Source organism: Leopardus geoffroyi, chromosome B4 (genome assembly GCF_018350155.1).
Source record: "Leopardus geoffroyi isolate Oge1 chromosome B4, O.geoffroyi_Oge1_pat1.0, whole genome shotgun sequence".
NCBI lineage: Eukaryota > Metazoa > Chordata > Mammalia > Carnivora > Felidae > Leopardus > Leopardus geoffroyi.
Window position 1 is genome coordinate 6,408,316 of NC_059341.1, and position 19,104 is coordinate 6,427,419.

General features: G+C 50.5%; 1 protein-coding gene across 10 annotated transcripts in view; it reads right to left on the bottom strand.

The window, feature by feature from the left end:
• SFMBT2 (Scm like with four mbt domains 2) overlaps nucleotides 1-19,104 on the bottom strand; it is a 222,318-nt gene that overhangs the window by 35,032 nt on the left and 168,182 nt on the right. For all 10 annotated transcript variants that reach the window (XM_045465807.1, XM_045465810.1, XM_045465812.1 and 7 more), the window contains 4 exons: nucleotides 12,252-12,365; nucleotides 8,896-8,938; nucleotides 7,394-7,464; nucleotides 4,559-4,698 (listed from right to left, as the gene is read on the bottom strand). In XM_045465807.1, the coding sequence (XP_045321763.1) occupies nucleotides 4,559-4,698; nucleotides 7,394-7,464; nucleotides 8,896-8,938; nucleotides 12,252-12,365 (368 nt within the window). The remainder of the gene's footprint in view (nucleotides 1-4,558; nucleotides 4,699-7,393; nucleotides 7,465-8,895; nucleotides 8,939-12,251; nucleotides 12,366-19,104) is intronic.

The window sequence follows — 19,104 nt, forward strand, 5'->3', positions numbered from 1 at the left end:
GCAAGGAAAGAAAAAGCCACAGAAGCTTATCACTTTGGAAAGTCTCCTTAGTGTCCAGCATTCTGGATGCTTTCTCCTCAGCCTTCTACTAAGCATGAGGAAGAAGAAAAAAGGGAAGAGAGAGTCAAGGGCCACATATGTACCTTTTCATAGGAAGCGCACTGATAAATGCTCATCGCTCTTTTTTTTTTAATGTTTATTTTTGAAAGAGAGACAGAGAGAGAGAGACAGAGAGAGAGAGAGAGAGCATGAGCGGGGGAGGAACAGAGAGAGAGGGAGACACAGAATCCGAAGCAGCTCCTAGGGTCTAAGCTGTCAGCACAGAGCCTGACGTAGGGCTCAGACCCACAAACCGTGAGATCATGACCTGAGCCCAAGTCAGACACTTAACTGAGTCCCCCAAGCGTCCCTACATGTTCACTAAAGGACTGAACACACACACACTGCCAAAACGCAGCACGTGAAGTGTTTTTACGTTGCTGAGCCAACACACATCCCAAAGTTATGTGGAAAACATAAAAAAAGATTCCTAGAGATTCCCCACTGGACGGACGTTTCTATCCTTTATTGCTAAAAACAGACGTTACATGTGGGCAAATGATTTAAGCCAAATAACGTTTCAGAAAACCACACGTGCTCCCGAAATGTCTGTAAGCCACCCTGGGATGGCACCTCTACACCCGTGCATGTGACAGTCACGTCACATGCTGACTGTTCTGACTGTTGTGAGCTGGTGTCCTCAGAGTCACTTCTGCCGGCAGGGCCTGGTCGGTGTCGTCCCGTGTCATCACTTGTCCGTTTCAGAAGCCGTGCTTGTCATCGCTGGACACACGGACACGAGTAAATGCACCAGGTGGCCCTCTCTCCTCCTCCTCGTGTGCTCGTGCGGGCTCTCTCCTTCACACACGGACACAAGCGCACAGCACCCCCCTTACTACACTGCCCTGCACAGGCCTGGCCACTCAGGAAGGAGATTGCATTTAAAGAAGGCGTAAGCAGAACTTTCCCCAGCACCTTTGCAGCATGCTCGGAGGAGGGGGAGCATGGCGACGCACAACCTCGTAAACCGACCGAGGGCACACAGACCTGCAGCGGACGGGTCTTGGGGACACCCTGGGGGTACTTCGGCAGGCGTGGGGGAGGAAGCATCCGGGACAGGAAAGGACGACCCTGGGTGACAACGAGCACACTGAGCATGAAGGTTTGATTTATGACAAACACCGCCCCCCGGGGGGGCTCGTACTTATAGGTCCCACCCCCCACGGGTCTGGGCCCAGGGGTCCTACAAGACGGCCCAGGCTGAGGGGCCATCCACAGGCTCGACCCGTCCCCTCCCTGCAAGACCTGCTCTCCTGGGTCCCTCATGGGGAGGATGGACCTGGCTGGGCCGCTCACCGGCTGTGGCTCCAGCTTCTCGGAGGTCAGCTACCCACTCTGCTGCCGCCTCTCTGGAATCGAGGCCGGGGCCTGCGCTGAGTCCTCAAAGTCTCACTCGAGTCTGATGTGTGGGAGGCTCCCTGCCCAGGAGGTGAGTGGACAGGCACCAACCCTCCCCCAGCTGGCGGTCCGTGCTCCGGGAGCTGCCTCGTGCCACGTCCACGGCCGCTCCGTCCACACCCGCACGCGTCTGCTCTCTCTGAGCAGCGTGGACGAGGAGAACGGCCACGGCCCGGCCATTTCCCAAAGACGAAAACGCCTGCGACCGCTCACACCGCCGATGTCCCGAAAAGCAAACGCGCTCCGTCTCGGCTCCAGTGACCTCGTTCTCTTTAAGTAAAACGGAATCTGAAACCACGGAGGTTCTGGTGCTCGAAGGAAGCGCATCAGCATGAATATTGGCTTCCTGGAACCTGACAATTTTTCTGGAGCTCACAGAACTGAAGAGCTGGCTTTTTCCCCTTCTTCTCTTCCTGACTCATGCAGTTTCTGAACATCAGCGAACAACGTTCCGTCATCAGAAAACTGCTCGGCCCGGCTTTCACGTTTGGCTGCTGGCACCTGTCGCAGAACTGATCAGGGGGAACCGCCGTGGACTCCGAAACCTCGTGCGGGACAAACGGCCAGCCCCCCGAGGAGGCCACCGCGTCTGCTAACGGAGCCGGCAGGCAAGCTGGGACCTCGTGTTCATCGCGGGAACGTTCTTGCCGGCAGCTTCAAAGGCTCCCGCCGGGTCTCCGTTACTTTTGCCGGCCTCCCTGTTCCTTTCTGATCCGTCCTGAAAATAACAGGCCCAGACACAGGCAGGCCCCACCGTACCAACACCCCGTCACGGGCTGGACGGCAGAGGGTCAATGCTCGGTCCAAGCGTGTGATTCGCATCGTGACACAGATCCTGACACGGAATCCCGCTTGGGTGTCTCCTTCGATCCAGTCCAGCATCTGGAGGGATCCGAGGTCAGTGCCACCTGACACACGGCTGACCGGCGGTCCTTCCGTTTATGCACCACCACGGCCTTTCAGGGGCGTCCCCTCCGCCTCAGCACCGTCTTTCTGTAGCGACAAACGTCTCATCTGTGAGACAGGCCCACCTGCCAGGCAGGCTGGGCCCGACCTGCACCGGTCTCTCTCGGGACGCAGCGCCTGCCTGCTGGAGGGGAGCGGCTTCCCACGAAAGCGGGTCCAAGCTGCTGAGGACAGCAGGGCCCACGGGGACTCTCGATACAGGTCTGTGCCCGGTGTCCGTCCCTCGAGGTCCTTACACCTGTGCTGGAAGCCCGCTTTCCCGATCTTGCCTCCCTCCGTCCCAGGGCACCACCCCCAGCGCCTCTGGGTGCAGGCTGCCCACTCCTCTGTCCCCACAGGCTGCGGGGACATCTGTGTGACCTCCAAGCACCCGTCCCAGCCCCATCACGGCGCCCGAGACGCCCCCCCACTCCGCTGTCTTCACTCGCCCGCTTGTCTCTCCCACTTGACCAGAAGCACATTTAAGGACAGGAACCCCCTTCCGAACATTTTCTCTGTGACACGCTTCTGAATAAATGACCACGACAGCGGCCTGATCGGAGTTTCTTCACGGCGTTTCTGCTCAGCCACAACCTCCATCTTCCCTCTACAACGGATTTCTGTTTTCTAAACGTATAAAGTCTCTCGCTGCTGGTTCCGCAGACGGCCTGGAGAAGCAGACACGCTCTGACTCCACGAAAACTAGCTTGTTCTCTTGAAGTGGAAGGGAGTCCGAAAGGAGGTTCTCGCAGTGAGGAGGCCGGCTCTGGCACAGTGTCACCCGGGGGGGGGGGGGGTCCCCGTCCTCCGGAGTAGGAAGTCTACATCCCTCGGGACACCAGAGGTCTCCACGTGCGGACCGCCAGCTACTCCGTCCCGCCTCACGCTTTAGGCCCGCCAGATTTCTCTCTTTCGTTCTTTTCAAAATGGGACGTCCTCTTGTACACCTACGGGTTGTCCCCAGCCTGAGGGTCCACGCTCCCGGCACGCGGGACCACCTGCCTTTCCTGGACGCCGCCCCGAACATCCACCCGTGCATCCGAGGCTCTACTCACTCTGCCCAAGCCACATCAAGTGTCACTTGGCATTTCCTTGTCACTGCCTCCCCTGTGCTCCCAGAGCACTCCGCTCCCACCTCGACCGAGCACCCCCTTAACTGCACCTCTAGACTCACACCATCCCCCCGTCAGGGCCACGAAGCCCAAACAGGCCGAGGGCAGACAGTGCTGCTGTTCTCCCCAGGGCCTCGTGCGGTGCCTGGCTCCAACAGGCTGCCTAACACACTCGGATGGAAACACATTCTTCGTGCTACAGTAGCAATAAAGAAGATAAGTGTGGGGTCCTCTTTCTTAAGACGAAGCACTGATATGCACGAAAAAAGCAGAGATGGCGTTCCAAGAACGGCTCAGAAATGCTTCCAAAATTCCAACCCCTCTCCGCACCGGGTTCACGGTGAGGCCGTGAACACAGACCAGAGAGGAAACCCTCCATCGACGTAATTAGGACACACCTCTTTATCTGCAGGTGGATTCCCAGAGGCAGGAAGAGAAATGGGAAACAATACCGTCAAGATGATGCGTGGCCAGGGCTCCGCCCGGGACACAAACGTCACGCGAGCGCCTGGAGCCCATGGTGCATTCAGCAGGCACCTCTTACATGCAGGCGCCCCGCTAGGTACGGCCGAGGGAGGGGAGAGACGTCGCCCCTCCCGGCTCGGCTGGGGAGTGTCCGTCCTCACGGCACTTCCTTCCGTCCACCAAAGTTTACTCACCTCTCCAGAGAACCTCCGGTCTGCACTCCCAGGCCCTCCCCGCCCCCCAACACAGCCCATCTCCCCTGAGTTCCCGAAGCTCTTGATTCAAACCCACCGCAACATTTCCCGGCACTCAGCGGAGGAAGGTCTATCCCTCCCGCCGGCCTGTGGAGTCTCTGACGGGCCGGACCGCCATCTTCCATCCTGGTCTGACCAGCTTGGGCCCAAGGACTCCAGAGCCGGGGCTTGGAAAATGTCACCTCAACGGATTCACATATCCGTTCTCTGCTTCGGAGAGTCCGCCCACATCTTCGACACCCCGTGGAAATAAGCCAACTCTGACCGCTGTCGAACATGCTTTACCTCTTTAAGAACCAGCACGCATTTGCCGGGTCCCACGGACTGAGGTAGCTCTGCGATTCTCCCTTTGTTCAGGTAAGGGCCCGAGAAACACCTGTGGTTGATAAAAAGCTGGGGACAGCAGTATTTCCCGTTAACAGTACCTGCAGGGAAGAGAAACACAGCGGACGCCTCAGGATCCAACAAAAAACCGGCTTCCTCCACTTAGCTGTCAAAATTACCAGGGGCACGTGGCGTCTTGACATCGGAATGTTTTATACCCACACCAGCTTGGAAGTTCTGGTTATTTTTTTTCTACCACATACGTGAACTTTTCTGTGTATTATGCAGGATTCGAGACACAGCAAAAGGTGCTGCAACCAACACAGTGACAACTAAGGTATCACGAGGCAGCTAAGAAAAAAACAATACCGGCTACACAGCTAAGTTCCCCTGGGCTTTCCACCCCAGAAGCGCCCCCCCCCCCCCGCCAACCTTGTGCTCCCCTTCCCCGAGTCTGGTGTTTGTCATTCCCATGCACGTCTATAAACTTTACCACACATACGGGTGTTTGTGTGTCAACACACAATGGCTCGTATTTCGGATATTTTTAAAATGCAGTAAAATCTTGTTTGCGAACATAATTCGTTCTGGAAACATGCTTGTAATCCAAAGCACTTGTATATCAAAACGAATTTCCAGAACCACTGGCTCAGTTATGATCATGTGATGTTCGGCATCACATACGACTCGTACGGCAAGACATCACTCCTTTATCAAGTTAAAATTTATTAGAAATCTTGGCTCGTCTTGCCCGTCACTCGCAATCCAAGGTTTTACTGTATTCCCTAAGTGGTTTTCTGCAGCATTTGGTTTGTTTAACGTGAAGGTTCTAAGATCCGTCCAAGTTGGTAAACGTTTATCCAGAAGGTTCATCCGTTTTCCACTTTTGTGCGTGACTCCATTACATCAATACAGCACAAGCGAGTTTTCCATTCTCTTACTGATGGACGCTGAATCATTTCCACTCTCTCGGTATTACCGACAGGGCTTCAGTGAACACGGCTGTGAAAATCTGCTCCTGCTTATGGGCAAGAGAGTTTTCCAAGTACGTAACAAGAAGGGGAACTGTTCGGCCCTGGGGTCTGCAGGCTTCCGTTTTATTACACATGGTCAAATCGATCTCCACGCGGACTATCCCAACTTACACTCCTCTCAGCGCTGTGTAGGAGTTCCTGCTGTCCCACGTCCAAGCCCACACTAGGCATGGCTGCCTCAGTCCCATGTCCAAGCCCACACTAGATATGGCTGCCTCAGTCCCATGTCCAAGCCCACACTAGGTATGGCTGCCTCATTCTGCCGCTCGGATGGATGTGAAATGTACCTCCCAGAGGATTCAATCTGCATTTCCTTCATTATGCTTTTGACTTAGCCAAGTTGTTGGTCTAGTTGTGTCTCCAAGGGCCACGGGGAAAAGTGGAATAACTACACAGTAAGGTATTACCCTACAGCTTCCTGATGTCTGGAAACACAGAAAGGGGGTTCGCTGTCAGCCAAGACGCGCCCTCCCCCACGCGGCTCCAAGCTAAACCACGCTAACAGTGGTATTTCTGCCTAACAACGGTTCTGAGTTTGGGATGGTAACTGAATGGTCCAGGAAGGTCTGTCCTAACAGGACTTCAACTAAGAACCAACAGGGAAAGAGCACGAAGTATTATTTTTGTGAGTAAAAGACAAAAGGAGTAAAATAACAATTACAGACGCTGAAGGAAGAGCTGACATTTTAAAACCATTCTGAAGTTTGAATTCTATACAACAAAATTAGACCAAAGAAAATTATGCCCACAGCTGCACACACGTGGAAGTTTCTTGGTAGGATTACCCTACCCAGACCTCGAGAAAAACAGTTTTAGTGAGTCTACTCATAAAAATGCTCTCCTCACTACACCCTGGACAGATAGGGTTCCTCCACGGCGTATAGCTTTTAATCCTGGAAGAACTCAGAGTGGGTTTCGTTCTGGCTACAAAACAGGATTCTTAATCAGATATATTATTCAATGTACAAACATGTCTATAATCAGCTTTGTTTGTCAAAGGGGAATTCCCATGTGTGTTTTCAAAGGTTATTTAGAAGATGTAGGACTTTACACGTTAAAAGACACATACTATTCGTGCTCAGGTTTCAAACACAGAGGGTTTTAAGGAACAACTCAAGAGCCCACGGGGACTTAAGTATTAACCACTAGTAGAAAATGCAGGTGGGATGGCATAAAGTGTCAAAAGAAGGAGTGCGTGCTGAGGATAGTTTCAATGCTTTTTCTTTCCACGTGACCACTCACAGCATACAACCTTAACTGGCTCCTCGTTTCCAAGTAGCACTTGGACTCTTCTCCTGCGGACCGAAAGAATTATCTAGAGCTACTGACCAAGAAACAGAAGAGGCACAGAGAATTTGGTTTAGAAATTGTTTTTTAAAGGTGCACCTTGGGGGCTCGGTCAGTTACGCACCCGACGTCGGCTCAGATCACGATCTCACAGTTTGTGAGTTCGCGCCCTGCGTCGGGCTCCGTGCTGACAGCTCGGAGCCTGGAACCTGCTTCGGATTCTGTGTCTCCCTCTCTCTCTCTGCCCCTCCCCCACTCACGCTCTGTGTGTCTCTCTCTCTCTCAAAAATAAACATTAAAGAAAAATCAAAAAATAAAAGAAAAATGTTTTAAAGTAGCTGTATGTGAATAAGCAGCAATGGAGACAAGGAAAAAGAACCCAGAGTTGAGGCATTCTTATATTGACCTGGAAAATACGTGACTGTCCCCCTCACAGACTGGGAAGGGTCAGACAGCCGCAAAGGGGCTCACTTACCTGTGGTGTCCAAGGGAGAGAATAAACAAAGGTCATGAGGTATTTTCTCAACAGGCACTGCGGATGGCAATCTGCAGATCAAGAGAACGAAATGATCATGGGTCGCACCCTTTAGAAGACACTAGTCCATTCCAAAGTCCTTTCACAACTGAAAGGGGCTGTTCCAGAAACCCTAGGACACATACATGTAGCGGCAACACCAATACCCATGGGGAAGATCGTTTCACACAAGTCGCTCCCCAGTTCTTACCGTAACCCTAAGAAGCCAGTGGAACATCTCCCCCTCGAGTGGACATCACTAGTCAGTGATGTCCTTCTAGGTCGTTCCAGACCTAGACCTTGCCTCTTGCTACAGAATTATAATAACATCCTTAATTATGTTCTTAGACCCGAAGAAGTATTAGCTTGCAGAGACTTGAATGCGAATCTGGTGGCCTTTGATCTCTGGCATCTGGGCCGGTGTGGGTCACGGCTACACGAAAATGATCTTCACAGAAAGCCTGTGAACGGATGGGTCTTGAAACGTCAGGTGGGCCTAGCCTACGACAGAGCTTTGTGGTATGGTTCAGGAACCGCTTGCTGAATAAATATTTTCTAAAAAATGTAGCCGGGGGAAAAAGAGGCGTGTCGGGTCTCACAGGGTATCCACGCTGGCTGCGCAGAAGAAACCACACCGTCGAAGAGTGACATGAGCTCAAAGTAAACCATGACGAGACCTCAGTTGGGGCAGCTACAGCACCGGTTCTCAAAGTGGGGTCCCCGGAACCAGCAGACCGGCATCACCTGGGAACTTGTGAGACGTACAGACGGTCAGGCCCCACCGAAGACCCGCTCAGCCGGAAAGTTTGGACGTGGGGGTCCGGCAGCGTGTGTGTTTTTACCGAGCTGCCCCGGTGACCACGGGTCCACGGACCGCAAACCGGGGAGTTAACGAATTCAGATTTGGGTTCCGTGGTGGGACGGTTGATTATTACTTCCTCTCTATTTCAGCCTCCTCCAGACACACCTGGAGTCGCGTTAACCTGATACACTGTGTTTCGAAACGAAGGTACGAAAAATGCCCCCCAAACTGTTACTTGCATTCAAGTGACAATACAGCCATTATTACATCTCATTTTATTTCGACGTGAGCCTGAGGAGGTGCAAAAATGCTGGTCTTAAATTCCTTTCCCTCAGGGTATTTTGATGAAGAAAACGGAGCCAGCTGGCAAAGGCAGAGAAGAAACGCAGCTTCCTCGAGCGCACCCTGCTGGGACCGGGCAGCGCTGGCATCGGGCCGAGGGCCGCCTGGCAGGCCGGCCGCGACCAGGGACGCCCGCGTGCTGCGTGCGGGGCAGGGGCAGCTGTGCGCGACCGTGGGGGCATCGTACATTGCTGTCACCTTTAGGGTGCCAAGTGCCAGCTAAGTCCCTAAGGAAAACAGCGACGCCTCCTGCCCTCCACAAAGACAACGCTGTATAGTTGATGGCACAGTTCGGGGGAAAACAGAAACAAAAACTTACTGTTTTTCCGGTTGCACGACTGCGATCTTTCTCTTTTTTTGTGCTGGAAAACAGGCAAGACAGGGCAAAAGGACAATCAGCTTTGCTCACTAGTTGGGCAAAAGCTTTTTTTAAAAAATGCCTTCAAGTAAAAACTGTGTCAGTTTTAAAGTAACGGTTTAAACACTGAAAAGTTATTCTATTCGTGCCACAATTTTACCTTAGTTTCTTCTAGAATTAGACTGTGACTGATCAGAAATGAAGTCTAAACAGAATTTAGTGCATTTAATCTTACCACTACACTAGCTACGTTATTCTAAAATGTGCTTTTAATAAGAAAGAAAGAGCACACATATCATACTCACCTAATCCACCTGGTAGGACAAACTGTTGCAAGCAAGATTATCCAGAAGGATTGTTTGTTTTTTCCCCACAGAAAGCGTGGGAAGTCCAATAATATTACCATACGGCATACTCCCAAATTAGGATTAGAGGTATGTTTTTGCACTAAAGTATTATTACTGGAAGGAGAATTAGTACCCCGTAAATATGTCTGACGAATATCGACATAACCCAGCCAATAATTATTTTTCAGACAAGAAGATTTACAGTTTATATAATGTATTTGGAACACCTTACCAAAGATAGACCTAAGACCGTGGCATCACTTAATGCTGGCACAGACAATCCCACATCTTCCAGCATATGTGTAATTTCAAGAAAAAAGTTTTAAATTTATTTTTTGAGAGTGAGAGAAAGAGAGAGACAGAGAGCCAGAATCCCAAGCAGGCTCTGAGCTGTCAACGCAGAGCCCAACGTGGGGCTTGATCCCATGAACCTCGAGATCATGATCTGAGCCAAAAATCAAGAGTCAGACGCTTCACCACCTGAGCCACTCAGGTACCCCTGAACAGAATTTCTAAAGCTACCGGAGTTTAGAGTATTTAGATTTATAGTTTGCCTCTTCACAACAAATGCGTGACTGAATCCGGTCATGCCTGGCTCTCTGGCCAGTGGAGTCAAGAGTCTGTGGCACTTTAAGTGAGAAGAAAAAATCAGAATGCCTTTGATAATGACAAAGTTATTCTATGCTCAAAATTTTAGGAATAGCTTAAAGTGAGGGCCAAGATACTACTCTCGTTGGATGATTCATCCAGCAATACTGTGTATGGGGGAGAATAATCCACCTGTGTGTAATCCACCTTAAAATCCACCTGTGTGTAATCTGGGCTACTTACTTTGTGGCACACAGGTAATGTATCATCCCACTTTTTTTGAGTGAGTTGCGGGGGGAGCACGAGTGGGGTAGGGGCAGAGAGAGGAGACACAGAATCTGAAGCAGGTCCAGGCTCTGAGCTGTCAGCACAGAGCCCCACGTGGGGTTCGAACTCACAAACTGCAAAGTCAGATGCTCAACGGACCGAGCACCCACGCGCCCCACTGTCCTACTCTTAATGAATATCAACTAGGACTCAAGTGCCCTTCAAAATCTGACATCAGGGAACAGAACTGATATAGGATGGAAGCTTCCTTTCTAGCAATACTCTGAGCATCTACATACGGGAACCATGTCATAGGAAGTTAGAAAGTAAAGCTAGCATATAAATTAATAAAGGAAATACTAGCAATATCTATTTCACAAAAATTAAAACCCCTTATCTTTAAGGGCTCATAATTTTATTTTATTTATTTTTTATTTTTTTTTTCAACGTTTATTTATTTTTGGGACAGAGAGAGACAGAGCATGAACGGGGGAGGGGCAGACAGAGAGGGAGACACAGAATCGGAAACAGGCTCCAGGCTCTGAGCCATCAGCCCAGAGCCCGACGCGGGGCTCGAACTCACGGACCGCGAGATCGTGACCTGGCTGAAGTCGGACGCTTAACCGACTGCGCCACCCAGGCGCCCCAAGGGCTCATAATTTTAAATAATACTCTTGATAAACATTAGGGTGGAATAAAAATGCCATGATTGATTAGTTTTGAAGATTTTTAAAGGTCCCATTTCAGGATAATGATCTACAACAGCGTATGTTAAAACACACACTGCTATATATATTCAAGAGACAGAACTGTTATATTTAAGAACACAGAGTTAGTTCTGGGTTAACTATTAATATTGTTTTAATTTGGCATTTTTGTAATCAGAAGGACATTATACTCTTCAAACTACAGTTGAAATCTCACTGGTTGGTTAGTGCTAAGAGTAGCTGTTTATATGTTACGTCAGTAAATTATTATGGTCAATTAGGATTCTTTTAGGGTAAACCTCGTGAGAAAAACTAGTTCTCTCTCAGACATGCCAAGACAAAAACACAGTATTTAGCTTAAATGTTCTCTAATCAAAATAACGAATTGTATCCCAAACCGGGAGTCAAGATTTCTTTCATATTTTATTTACTCTATATATGTTATATATTATTTTATATAACGTACCTATATTATTCTATTTACTTTGAATTTTATCTCTGCCACTCTGTGACCTTCAACTGCCTTAGCATTTTGACTTCGTTTGTCAACCTGTGAGATGCTTACAAATATTCATCTCACAAAGACATTGAAAGCGTACATGAGGCAAAAATATCGGCACTCCACAGAACATCTAACAGCAGCTCTGTGTCTTACAACTTAGCCACACTATTTACAAAACTGTCTATTGATAAAAATAAATAAATAAATACATAAATAAATAAATAAATATAAAATTTTAAAAAGGGGATGCCTGGGTGGCTCAGTCGGTTCAGTGCCCAACTCTTGATCTCAGCCCAGGTCATGATCCCAGGGTCATGGGATAGAGCCTAGCACTAGAGCTTAAGATTCTGTCTCTCTGTCTCTCTTCCTCTGCCCCTCTCCCCTGCTCGTGTACTCTCTCTCTAAAAAAAAACAAAAAAACAAAAAACAGGGAGACCTGGGTAGCTCAGTCGGTTGAGCGACCGACTTCAGCTCAGGTCATGATCTCACGGTTTGTGAGTTCGAGCCCTGCGTCGGGCTCTGTGCTGACAGCTCACAGCCTGGAGCCTGCTTCGGATTCTGTGTCTCCCTCTCTCTCTGCCCCGTCCCCACTTGCACTCTGTCTCAAAAATAAAAACTGAAGAGTCTCATAAATATGGAGAACACACTGAGGGTTGCTGGAGGGGGGATGGGCGACGTGGGTCAGGGGCACTAAGGAATCTCCTCCTGAAATGATTGTTGCACTACATGCTAACTAACTGGGATGTAAATTTCCAAAATAAAAATAAAAAATAAAATTAAAAAATAAATAAATAAACATTAAAAAGACTTTTAAAGAAAAGAAAATAAACGAAAGGCACACACAAAAACGGTCTACTTACTCCCCCAAGCTGCAGGTGCCTGCCGTCCACACTGGGCGATACTTACCGACTGTTTTGCGCGGTGTGGTCAAAGGGTACGAATTCGCCTCACACCAGCCCACCGGGAAGATGTCCATGGATTCCACATCCACAATAAGCTCCGGAGCAGGAGGCTGGAGGCCTGCATCGGACAAGTCAAGACAACAGGCACAGATTTTACCAAAAAGAGCCAGAAGAAGAAAGGAAAATACAAGCATCCCTGAGATGAGGAAAACATTTCCCGGAACATGGAACAGAAAACTTGGAACAGTCTTAACGACAGATACCGATACCTGGAACAGAGTACAAGGGGTCCAAGTAAAGTAGAGACTCCGAAAGTCTAAGACACTTCCTACTGCAAATGGCGGAGGGAAGGGCGGAGAGAGGAATCTGGGAACAACGGGCACTGGAGCCTGAAAGCACCTTTAAACCTGAGGGAATGCACCTGAGCTCGCGGTCGGGGCCACAGCACACGTTTAAGCCGCTTAGCCAAGGTCAACCTTCAGCCAAGGGAAGTTCGCATCACGGTTGAAAGGAAGTAGTGAGGCAGAGCAAGCCGGGTTGTGAGCAGTGAAGACAGACGATACAATTTCTCTAGGGAACTTATTCCCTGATCAGTTTGACTGCGGTTGCTTGTTTCGAGCTCCTTGGGGGACCGCGGACTGCCGCCACGTTGCACAAAACCGTTTACGCCGGACTGTGTTTTCCAGTGGGGTCGGCCTGTCACCCCGTTTCACGGTCCTACGAATGCCTCGTGACAAATCAGCACCACAGCTACGAGACTCGGAAAGACGGAACACATCTGCATGTAACACGAGCCAGGGTTTCACAGAGCTCTGGCTATAGGGGTCAGTATGGAACCCAGCAAGCTAGTGGGAAGAAGAAACTTCTACACAGACTCAGCAATTCTTTGGGAAAGAAAAAGAAAACACTGGAGGAAGACACTTGTGAACTAAGAATCAAAAGTGAAGAACTCTTAATAGACACGGGCTCACCGGCTCTGAGCCCCTACCCTGGCTTTGCTCTGGTGTCTTCACTGAGAATCAAGGTGAAAACCACACAGCAGAACCCCCTCACACATCCGCGTCGCCACACCACATCTGATGAATTTTAAGTCGGATCCCCCCCAAAACTTAGCTTCATGAAGCGTGATTCCAGCAGACGTAGGACGGTCCCACCCGTTGTAACTCTGACATTCGCTGCACTGGCTCCTACCCCTTACTTCCCATCATCAAGTAGATACTGCAGTAAAGAAGCATGTTATTTGATACACATGGGGTCCTGATTCAGCGCTAACCCAGTGAACACTCTGACAGCACCTTCTTACACACACACACACACACACACACGATCATCGCCATTAGTCACGTTCGACGCTCGATCCCTTCTCAAAAAAAGCAGTACTACGATTACCGATCCCAAATGCCCTTTTGCCCAATTCTCCCGTAACGTGAAGGATATATGAGTTAAAGGAAAGCAAACAGGTCGACAGAGATTATTTCTCGACACAGTCGAGTGAATGGAAATCATTTCCGTCTCATAGGATGACTCAACCACTACTGACCCTACTTGCCAAAGAGACCCTCAAAGAAATACGACTACATGCAAGACAGAGAAGTAAAGAAACTTGCCAGGGAGCTTCCAAAGTGGAAGTTATCGTCCCTGTCCCGAAGGGCACACGAGTCTCAGGAGGGTCGAACGAAGAGGGTCACTGAGCTGTTCCCTCATTAACTACAGGGCACGTTCTCACGCTCAGATTCCCTAAAATAGCACGGGTTTCTGAGCTACTCAACACCTGTGCTAAGGGGATGAATTCATCTACGATAGACATTTGTATTTCTGGACTTAACGTTTAGAGGCAAACCTGATTTTTGAGGTCAAAGGAGTGCTTCCAAAAGAGGCAGAAGGTGAATTTTATAGCCCATTCCTTCCTGAACTGTGACCTTCATCTTCCAGTATCCTGCTGGTTCAAACGTCTCTTGGTATTAATGCTTTAATATATACACTTCTGTAACAGTGTTTACATTAATATATTGATATGGCTGTCTTTACCATACCTTAGAATTCTTTGATCATGCTCTCCATTCAAAACAAATATTTATAAGCTACAATGTGTCAGCTACTATGCCTTCCAGGAAGTTACAGCCCTGTCTTCCTCGTCCTTTGAAATCTAACCCACTAAGGCATCTATTAAATATGAAATGGTGGAAAAGGGGATTATTTATCACCCAGAGACGTTTTCCTGACCCTGAAACTTTTCCAACCCTCCTCTGAATGATGGACACCAATTCCTTATTTCTCTTTATCAATCTTATGCAATATCTAGATATATCTGGCTGGACTCGGAATAATCTTTGTAAAAAATAACATACTATTTTTCAAGAGCAGGGACCCACGAGCTTTTATAAAAAGCAATCCATTAAAAACATTAGGCGATTCTCCTTACTCTGGAGTCTCCAAACCTGCCAATGCAAAAGCTTAGTGGCTCACTTCAGTAGTCTGACCATTTCCTAGGAAACCCTCTTGTGAACAACCCAAGGTCAGGTTCAACCCCGGACCTCACTGCAGCTGTATCAGTCGATATGGAGTCCACTCATTCATTCTTCCCCAGAACTTTCATCTGAAAAACCATCGGGAAGCCTCGATCTCTATCTGCCTAAATAAATTATGGTATATTGTATGATGGGATATTCTGCCATTTGTAAGAAAAGATCGAGAAACCACTTCATACACTTACACGTAGAGACGGGTCCATGTTTTGTTAAATAAAAGAAAAGCACAGGGCAGGACACAACGTGTGTGTATAGTAGGTTGTCATCGGTTTAAAAGGGGGAAATAACATATATTTATACGTGCATACGACAGACCTGGAAGGAAGTACGAAACGCTAACAGTGGCTGTTTTGCTGGGAAAGGAGCTTAGACACGGAGCAATGGGGCAGGAGGGGGAGAGAAACCTTTATGCATCTTGGCCCTTGCGAATGAATCGACTAATTCACAATCACAACCTCACTTTCACCACAATAACAACACAACACAAAACGCTCTGAGAAGAAAGGAGTCACGTGCCTGAAGAGTACTGCCACAGAGGCCAGAGTCATGCAGGGCAAGTGACCTTCACAGAAAATAAAACCAGACCGCGATGAATCATCTCGCTGCTAAGCGGAGAAAGACGTTCCACGCTCACAAAGCAAACGTGAGGCGGATAAACTTCTCAGAGCCACTTTGGAGCCTGCGAAGACTTCCGCGATTCGCTACACCCCGCAACCGTGACGTCGGATCCGTGGATGGCCGCCCCTTCCACGAAGTCCCACTGTCCTTCCTACCGCACGGGCTTCAGGAAGAACGAGCCCCACACCTCAGTTCAAAGGCCGGAAGGGAAGAAAGGCACGAGGTGTTTAAGGAAGGAAGTCAACCTTGTTCAGAACCCTCAGGAAGAGAGGCCGCAGCAAATCGTGACAGGCTCACGCGTGCGATGGAAAGACGGGGCGTCAGAGGGAAGAAAGCTGCTTGGCGATGTGGGAGCCGGCAAGACCGGGGGCCGGAAACCCCGTGTGCCGGCCGCCAGCCTCCTCTCGTCTGCAGGAGCCCCTCTACGAAGCCAGACTGCCACGGCCCTCCGCCAGCTGTGGAGCCAAATTCCTAAGGAACGAGGGCCGGGCAATGCTGTGGATGGCAAGACCAGGACGGGACGGGAAGCAGGCCACCTGGAGGAAAGCGACAGAAAAGGGATCCGGGGTGTGTGTGTGTGTGGAGAGGGACACTCACGGGTCCGCAAACGCTCGCCACACTGCCCGCAGGCCCGACACTTGGCAGGTGCGCGATCTTCACCAACAACCCCAAGCGACGGGGACTGGGTCTGTCCCCGTTTTACAGATGGGTAAACCGAGGCACAGAAAAAGGCCAGAGAGGAGAATCTGACCTTAAACAATCGAACGCTGGGGGCCTTAGGAGAAAGCATTTCGGGTGGGCGCTTTTCTTCCTTTGTCCCGTGTTTGTTTCTGGGTTTGGGTTTGGTGTAGTTTGGTCAGTTGAGCGCCTGTCCCATTCCTATTTGGGCCCCCATATCCCTCCTGCACGGTCCCCACGATGAGGTGGCCCCTGCCGCCCCCCACAGAAGGGGAAGGAGGCCTGCCGCCTCCCCACGGGCAGACGACGACGGGCTGGGGCCTCTGAAACAGGAAGGTGGCCCGACAGCAGTCCCGTCCATGCTCACGGCAGCTCAAAAGCCCAAGTTAGGTGTGGGTCCTGTAAGCAAAGCCCCTGGAGAGGCGATCCGCCAGCCGCCCGCCAAAAGCCTTCCCCCCAGCTACACATTTCACCCAAGACTTTGCCTAAAACAGGCAGTTCTGTCGCCGGCCACCAAGGCCCTGTCTCATCGAGCATCAGCTTTAGGGACAGAACAGACCGGGGAGGATGCAAAGCCTGTGCCCGCGGACCGTACCCACTATCCGACTGGCCTCTTTAACTTTCGGGAAACCCTGCTCCGGGCCCCTGATCTGCCGACACAGCTTCTCCCAAAATTGTCTCAAGCAGGCCGTCCCTCCTTTTCAAGATTTTAAAACCACCCACGCTGGCTTGAAATATAATTACTTTCACATTTGCATTTTCCCTTGTTTGGTTTTTGCAAGCCTTGGCGAAATGCTTATTAACCACCTGACTCTTCCACAAATTACAGAAAGGCTTAAGGGGCACTTTCCTGCACCTGCTCTCCCATATATGAGAGGTGGCCTCGACGGGAGCTCCTTTAGACCACGCCCCGCCTTGCCCGTTAGATCTCAGCGTCCTTCACAAACCCTAGCACCCAGAACAACCATCTGGGGAGGGTGCCTTTATTTACTTTTTTAAATGTTTATTTACATTTGAGAGAAAGACAAAGTGAGAGAGAGCAAGGAGGAGAGAGAAAGAGGGAGACAGGGGAATGGAAGTGGGCTCTGTGCTGATGGCAGAGAACCCCACGTGGGGCTTGAACCCACAAACCGTGAGATCGCGACCTGAGCTGAAGTCAGATGCTTAACCGCTTAACCAACCGAGCCACCCAGGCGCCTCTGGGGAAGGGGATTTTAAAATGCAGATTCCTGGACCCTGCTTGGGATTCAGATGCACTTCAATTCAGATGCATTTTATTTATTTTTTAAAGAGAGACACGCAGAGTGAGCTGGGGAGGGGCAGAGAGAGAGAGAGAGAGAGAGAGAGGGAGGGAGAATCCCAAGCAGGCTGTCAGCACAGAGCCCGATGCGGGGCTCGAACCCACAAACCGTGAGATCATAACCTGAGCCGAAATCACGGACTGAGCCAGTCGGGCGCCCCAGGGATCTGCACTTTAACAGACTCCTCCCGTAGATTGGGAGATGGAGGGAGTTTACTGGAACTGAACCGAGCATAGGGAAACACTGACCAAAGAGTTCTTGAATGTTGGTTTTATCCCACTGGCTCAAAATTCAGTTGGCAAGATAGAAGTTGTTAAGGGACCGCTGTATCTTAGATCACTTTCTCGTTTGGAAGCACGGGTTTTACTGATTCCTCTTTACATATGCGGCGAGCATTTAGCGAGCCAAGTGCACACGAACTCTCGTGCGGATACCGTGCTCTGTGACGGGCAGAGACAGTACGGCCCTGTGTCACAGAGCGCCAGCGACAGCATTAGGGGATGCACAGACACGGGAGTTCACTGTTCTGATGGACCTCAGGCTCTGTGCAGGGAGGCGGGGCCGAAGTGAGAAGGGGCCGCCTGTCTTCCTGCTCGCCGGCCACCCCTCTTCCTGAGCCGTCACCATCAGGTGCAAACACAACGAGGAGCACTTCACTCCGCCAATCTCCACAGCCATCACTCCCCCCTGGTCTGAGCCCTCACCCCTATGCCGCCTGGAATCAATTTTGCCATGAGGGGCTCAAGTGGGAAACTCCATTACCCTTGCTTAGTATGTTATCCCATTCATTCATTCATTCATTCATTCATTCATCAGATTTGAAAGTGAACAAAGTAAGAAGGCAAGGAAGGCAAGAAGCAAGCCAATTCAGCCTCTGGTCCCCATGCAGATGAGGAGAGGACAGCCTAGGAGCCTTTGAGAGGCTGGAACAGAGGAGAGGTGCCTGGTTTCAAGTCTAGGAATCAGTCAGGCCTCGAATCCCCTTGTTGATTCCACAGAGTCAGGTAGATGCCTCCGCCGGGCAGGCGACTGGAGGTTCACGTGCTAGAAAACGTGCACCAGAGCGTTCTTAGAGTCAGAAGCACCAGGTCAGGGAAACGACCAGGCCAGGAAATGGCGTTATGTGAGAGTCCGTGCACTGAGCGTGAAAGGTCTGCCCCTTCCTGCTGTCACCCCCAACCACCCAGGTGACCCGACTCAGGACAATGGCAGTAGCGGGTGTCAGACTGAGGACCCTGCAAGCCTGGCCCGGTCAGGGACATGCCCCGTGCCAACTCTGAAGGGTGCGTGACACTTAGAGCCAGTGGCAGAAAGGAAACCAGCAGAGGCAGGCCTAGGTCGCTCACCGCAGCCAAGAAGCCAAGAGAAGATCAGACAGATCAGGAAGTGTCACTGGACAGTTCCAAAGTGCACGCGTTTGTCAAGAGGGGAAAAGGAGAGCTCACATCCGTCCCTGAACCGTCAGAGTGTCTTACGTTTAACTCCCTCCGCCGAAATCCTACACGAGGCTCAGGCTTCAAGAGTCCGCCGGCTGCTCCTGAGGGCGCTCGTCTGCGGAAATCGGGGACCACGGGCGCGCAGCCCTGCGTGTTCGGTGCTTGCTGATGGGGGATGTGAAGCTCGCGGTGACAGGATGTGAGTCCTGAACGCCAGGAAGCTGCTGCCCGAAGCTATACCCGGCGAAGACTTCACGGACTGACACTCACACAGTACGTTCTCCAGGACTGAGTGT